General features: G+C 54.9%; 3 protein-coding genes across 3 annotated transcripts in view; 2 read left to right on the top strand and 1 right to left on the bottom strand.

Moving 5' to 3' along the window:
• Positions 1-808: 808 nt before the first annotated feature.
• VDBG_01382 (conserved hypothetical protein) lies at positions 809-2143 on the top strand (the record flags this gene model as incomplete). Its single annotated transcript, XM_003009653.1, has 1 exon — positions 809-2143. The coding sequence occupies one exon, from the start codon at positions 809-811 to the stop codon at positions 2141-2143; it is 1335 nt and encodes a 444-aa protein (XP_003009699.1).
• A 40-nt stretch (positions 2144-2183) lies between these two features.
• VDBG_01381 (sugar transporter) lies at positions 2184-3856 on the bottom strand (the record flags this gene model as incomplete). Its single annotated transcript, XM_003009652.1, has 5 exons — positions 2184-2547; positions 2611-3243; positions 3300-3462; positions 3620-3682; positions 3745-3856. 5 exons carry the CDS (start codon positions 3854-3856, stop codon positions 2184-2186), a joined length of 1335 nt encoding a protein of 444 aa, XP_003009698.1.
• Positions 3857-4718: 862 nt separating this feature from the next.
• The window catches only part of VDBG_01380 (beta-glucosidase), a gene marked incomplete at both ends in the record, with an annotated part of 5312 nt that continues 3923 nt past the window's right edge, over positions 4719-6107 (top strand). Inside the window, 2 exons of the mRNA XM_003009651.1 lie at positions 4719-4791; positions 4857-6081. Of these exons, the coding sequence (XP_003009697.1) occupies positions 4719-4791; positions 4857-6081 (1298 nt within the window). The remainder of the gene's footprint in view (positions 4792-4856; positions 6082-6107) is intronic.

Here is a 6107-nt window from a genome sequence, read left to right as displayed (position 1 = left end):
GCGAAATCGCATCCAAGTCGGCGCGCAGCCGCACGCTGGGGATCGGAGCCGTGTGCTCATCATTGAAGGGCATCCGAGTTTTGTGAATGGCCGTGAGCTAACACGGTATTTCGACGCAAAATTCCAGTATCAGGTTGACGGTGTCATTGATGTGTATCGCACTGAGGATGTTGGAATCGTTGAGTACAGATTTGGGAGTTATCGCTGTCAGGCGCAAACGGCGCGCATGGCGATCGAGACGGAGCACATGGGCCCAGGCAGCAGTGGGCTTGTTTACGATCTTTTCTTTGGGCGTGACCCTTGCGATGTGAAGATTGGGAGCTTCTTGCGGTTTCCTGGGTTTTGATCAGACAAGAATACCTCAGCGAACTTTCGTGGTGGCCAGGACTTGCTGGCAGCCTCTCTGCCTTGAATGACGATAGATCATGGCTGAGGAAACTAAAAGATGATGAGGGGATTGCAGAATATTTGAGCACAGAACGATCCATTGCGCAACGTTATATTCCGCACGCAGCCAGCCATATGATGCTTTCTGCGTGAGAGACGAGTGAAGTTGTTGGAGTCTTGATACCTTGCCTTCATCTCCTCATGGCTGCTGCCAGCTGTCGTCGATCTTGGTTGAAGCTGGGACCAGCTGCCGGAATAGCAGAGAATGATTGGCGGAATCGACCCCACCATTCTCGAACCAATTCGATGATGGAATGCGGTGGCAATTGAACCTCAAGAGCCCAGCTTCATACCTCGCGTCGTTTTGTCGTTTCGTCAACCCGCTTTGGCTGCCCTCTGATCCGACTTCAAGGCAGTTAATATGACGAAAGAGGCATCTACTTCATTCGCTCTTGTAGATATGTTGGCTCCGGAACTCCCGGCCACAATCTCAGTACCGGCGACAGAAGAGACCGCCTCTCATCCTGGCCATTCAGCATCGGAGCATGGGTCCACGGTACTCACAAATGGTGACTTATCGCAAGATCTGGACGACATGACACTCGACGGTGAGGGATCGGACTCTGCCCACGAGTTTCATATGGTCCCTGGTCCGCCGCCTCCTGTGATTAGCTCAGAACGAGTCGCCGCCGACGGCAACCTCACGATCCGGTCGAAACGGACTGAGAGACAGCGAAAGAGGCTTGAGAAAAAGGCCAGCAAACGCCCACCAAAAAGCATCGGTACTGGCCTCTTCCCGCTCCCGGACGAACTCCTCCTGAGCATCTTCGCAAACCTTCGGCCCAGCGATCTCCTTCGTCTACAGCAGACCTGCACATCCATGCGTGAATACCTGCGTACCTGGGAATCTGTCTTTGTCAAGGAAGTCATCGCCCGCCGATATGCTTGTCTTGAGCCATGTCTCAGGCTGCCAGCCCTGATGAAGGACATTGATCCTTCCATCCACCCAGCACTGCTTCACCCCGAACGTCAAGGCGGCATGGGCATCCACAAAAAGTTCCAGCACGTTCTGCCCGCCGACCCAACGTGCATCTGCACGTGTCTCACCTGCATCCTGCGCTGGAACTCTCTCTGTTTGGTGGTCGACTTTGCGCACTGGCAGCCGAACCTTGACTCGGGCACGCCCATCCCCATGATCCCCCGCGGCAAGTTCCCCGTCTGGAACGAGGATCTCGTCGCCGAGAACGCCAAAATCGTTCAGAGAGCCTTGATCTCACCTCTGTGGTACGCCCGTGTGCTGGAAGTACACCTCAACTCTACAACAAGATCTATCCGCCGCCACGCTGCCAACCAGGGCAACCGGCGGCGGCGGTTCAGAATGGCGAAGGAGGACGAAATGTCCGGCACGGACGAGTTCCTGCAGCGCAGCGGGCCGCCAACGATGGACTTTCCGTTCCATAGGGACAATTATTACATGCTCGAGTCCTACCTCCCGAACAGGGGATGGAGTTCCGACCTGGAAAGGTGGTTGTACATGCCAGACTGGCACGAGAGAGACTTGCACTGGGTGTCGGAGCGATGGGGAGAGACATCAAGCTCTGGTAAAAGCTCAAGCATGCAGCAAGCTACCGATCAAGGAGGCACTGGAACGGAAGCAACAGAGAAACAGTCTTGCAATAGTGCAACTATTCCAGCTCCCACACAACCCACTGAGAATACTGAGAATGCCCATCGACCTTTAGAGCTACCAAAATAGCCATAGGGGCGACTGTGGCCACTTTGACTCACCACCACCATTACACCTTACTGTGCTTGGCGGAGCCTTGTTGGTCCGCATCGGCAACGTGGCTTACCGCAGCGTTCTTTTCCATCAGATTCGAGGAGTTGACTGGCGCATCAACCCCATCAAAGACTATGGCCATCTGCTCGAGAGTGTATCCTCGCGTCTCAGGGTACCCGAAGAAGACGGTGATGATCATGAGCGATAGCACGACGATGAAGACAAAGTAGTACTTCCAGCCAATAGCATCCAGGGCGATCGCATTGACGAACGTGTTGAGGAAAATGGACGCCACAGTTGTGCACCAAGCCACGGTGAGGCCGCGCGAGCGCAGGCTGAACTGCCAAATCTCGCATGGATACGCCGTGAGGAAAGGGGTTCTAGAAGAATCACACAACGTCAGGCAATGTTCTATTTGAAAGAGGCTGCAGGCGATGACTTACAGGGCAATGTCGTAACCGGCGAAGAACAAGAACAGGAACGGAATGACAGCCATGCCGACGGACGAAGATGCGGAGCTCGCAAATGCACCGCTGAGGCCTGTGACGATGATGAAACTCGTCAGCATGGTGACCCCGGAGCTCATGAACAGGAAGCGGCGGCCCAGGCGATCAACGTTCATAGCGGCGGCGACAGCCCAGCCGAGATTCCAGACATTGAGACACGCCGAGATCAGGGTCTGCTCGGTGACCGTCTTAACGCCTACCGAGTCAAGCACAAGGGGCAGATAGTACGACACGACGCCATTGCCAGCCCACTGCGCGAAGAAACCCAGCGTAACGGAGATGAATAGGCGGTGCCTATTCCCGGGCGTCTTGACCATGTCCGCATACGATGCGCTGGAGGAAGCCTCCTTCTCGGCCGTAATAGTCGTTTCAATCTCGCTTAGTTGGTATACGACGAGCGGGTCGTCCCTGTTGCCACCAGCGTGGTGTTTTGCGAGCAGATCGGCCGCTTCATCGACACGTCCAACACTAATGAGCCAGCGAGGGCTCTCGGGCGACATCAGGAAGCCAGGTAGAGCGAGCAGAGGAATCAGGGCCTGCAGGAGAACAGGAATACGCCACGACCAATCGCTGGGGATGTTGCGGCAGGCAAGGTGACCCAGCCGCAGATGGTGCCGCCGACATACCAACCGCACATGTACAAGGCATTGGCGATGGACCGCTGCTTGGGGTGAGCAATCTCGTTGACAAGCAGTGGTGACGAGTTGCCAAGCCAGCCCGAGGCGAGGCCGATGACGAGTCGCGAGAGGGTAAAGGTTTTCTCGTTCGGGGCTCCCGCCTGCAGACCAACTCCGATGATGAGGAAGAAGTAGCCAAAGTAGATGCCGAGTTTGCGACCCCAGCGGTTGGACACCCAAGCGGCCACAGGAAAGGCAACGCGGTTGCCGAGGCCAGTAAATGGCAGTTATCCACCCCAAGTATGTGCCGCGAGGGAAGTTCATGAAACTGTTCCAGGTATCAAGGGCCAGGATGCCGCTCATGACCGAGCCATCGTATCCGTTGGCAGAGGCTGTTCAGAAAGTGTCAGCTGAATTCATCAAGTCTAAGTGTTAGTGAGCAACAATGTCTTACAGAACATGACAAGGGAGATGATGTGCCAATTGAGCCTGATCAGATGCCTTTGTTTCCACCAAGGTTTGTCGTTCTTGGGCACATTTGCCAGTTCAACGGTATGGGCAGTCATGGTGACTGGGCAGAGGTTGAATAGCTTAATTATGAGTGGAAGTAGCCGAAGGTGAGAGGTAATTCTTGTCAAAAAGCGATAATGGTAGCAACAAGATGCATGTTCAGTTTCAGGGGGGATGGAGGGCGGATTTATGTAGATACTAATCCTTGGCTTTGCAATCCAAGCCCGGTGATGGTGTGCACAAGTTTCCTTGCGCTCAGGACTCTTTCCAGCCACGAAGCCTGCTCCACGATTTCGATATTCCCCCTTACCAAGAATGAGTCGTTCCCCATGGAGACGCATGTTGGGGCTGTCCGGGGGGGGCAAGGGGGTCCAGCCAGCCGGCGGTCTGGGGAGCGGGGCTTCCAGGGAAGTCAGAGTTATCGAAGCGGAGAATCACCACATGGCAGGCAATGGCGGAGAGTATTCTTACGGACGAGGACCACTCTAATGGGATTCCAACGGATCAATAATGTCGTTGTTCAAGGCGGAGCTGTCTGATGGATTAGACATTGCGGAGAAGTGACAGGCATCTCGTCAAGTCGTTATCAGAAATTCAGCGCAGAAATGCCGAGTCGGAGAATTGGGCAAGCAACTCGGTTGGCAAGTATTTGACCCCTGACTCGAATTCTCCGCCGTCGACACTCCACGCGCGATATCGCCGCCTTGACACGAAGATCAGACGTAAGCCATGGTATTCTCCTACGATTATCCACCTCTAGTCTTCTTGCTGTAACATGACGTACATGAGTTGATCGACCGGCAGGCGGCATATAAGTTCTCCTTCGGGACGACGCGCACGACCTCAAGGATGATCTGTCCAAGTTGCAGATGCTGGGTTTCTCTCCATTTACCAAACTACCGTCTGCCCTGATTCCCAATGGCCCGCATCATGGACGTTGAAAGACTAATTGAGCAGCTCACTTTGGAGGAGAAAGTGCAGCTGACTGCTGGTAAATATGCCTGCAAAGTGTCGTACGGCCTGATGCCACGCAGCTCGCTAACTTCGGCATAACAGGCACGGGTTGGTGGCACACAACAGCGATCGATCGTCTCTCTATACCCTCGATACGTCTATCCGATGGTCCCAATGGCGTCCGTGGAACCCATTTCTTCGACAGCACCCCCTCGGCATGTCTGCCATGCGGTACTGCCCTGGGCGCAACTTTTGACATAGACCTGGTGGAGCGTGTAGGCCACCTGCTTGCTGAGGAGGCGCATGCCAAGGGAGCCCACGTTCTGCTTGGCCCGACAGTCAACATCCAACGAGGGCCCCTTGGTGGCAGAGGTTTCGAGTCTTTCTCCGAAGACCCCGTGCTTTCCGGCATCATAGCAGGGCACTACGTCCGCGGTGTCCAGGCCTCTGGCGTATCGGCGACGCTGAAGCACTTTGTTTGCAACGACATGGAAAGCGAAAGGATGGCAGTTGATGTCCAGGTGACAGAGCGGGCTTTACGCGAGGTATACCTTCTCCCATTCATGATCGCCATTGAAATGGCAAAGCCAAGAGCGATCATGACGGCATATAACAAGATCAACGGCAGCCACGCGCCTGAGAACCGCCGCCTGCTCCAAGATATCCTCCGCGATGAGTGGAAGTGGGATGGTCTCATCATGAGCGACTGGTACGGAACCTATAGCACATCCTCCGCAGTCACAGCAGGGCAAGACCTCGAGATGCCGGGCCCGAGCCGCTGGCGTGAAGAGGCTCTCGTCCACGCTGTTACGGCAAACAAGGTGAAGCGTCGAGACCTCGATGAACGCGTACGAAATATTCTCAAGTTGATCAAACACGCTGTCGAAAACACCACCATTCCTACGAATGCCCCCGAAAGCGAGGCAAATACTCCCGAGCACGTGCAGCTGCTTCGCGAGGCGGCAGCAAAGTCCATCGTTTTGCTGAAGAACGAGAGAAACATCCTGCCCCTGAACCCAGCAAAGCGCATTGCCGTGATTGGACCCAATGCCAACATCGCTACATATTGCGGTGGCGGCAGCGCATCACTTAGGGGATACCGCACCGTGACTCCACTCGAAGGGATTTGCGGTTTCACATCGAACGTTGAGTTTTCTCAGGGTGTCTACGGCCACCAGTCTCTGCCACTTCTTGGGAAGAGGCTCCGAACAGTCGATGGTCAGCATACTGGCTTCACACTTCGCGTGTATAACGAGCCCAGACCGGACGGGGCGGAAGATAAACGTTCAATTCTGGAAGAACGACTTCTGGACGATTCCAACATGTGGTTTGTAGACTACGAGCATCCGAATC

This window comes from Verticillium alfalfae, genomic scaffold, assembly GCF_000150825.1.
Source record: "Verticillium alfalfae VaMs.102 supercont1.1 genomic scaffold, whole genome shotgun sequence".
In the NCBI taxonomy this organism is placed as follows: Eukaryota; Fungi; Ascomycota; class Sordariomycetes; order Glomerellales; family Plectosphaerellaceae; genus Verticillium; species Verticillium alfalfae.
The sequence above is the reverse complement of the archived record's forward strand: the minus strand, read 5'-3'. Positions and strand labels throughout refer to the sequence as shown.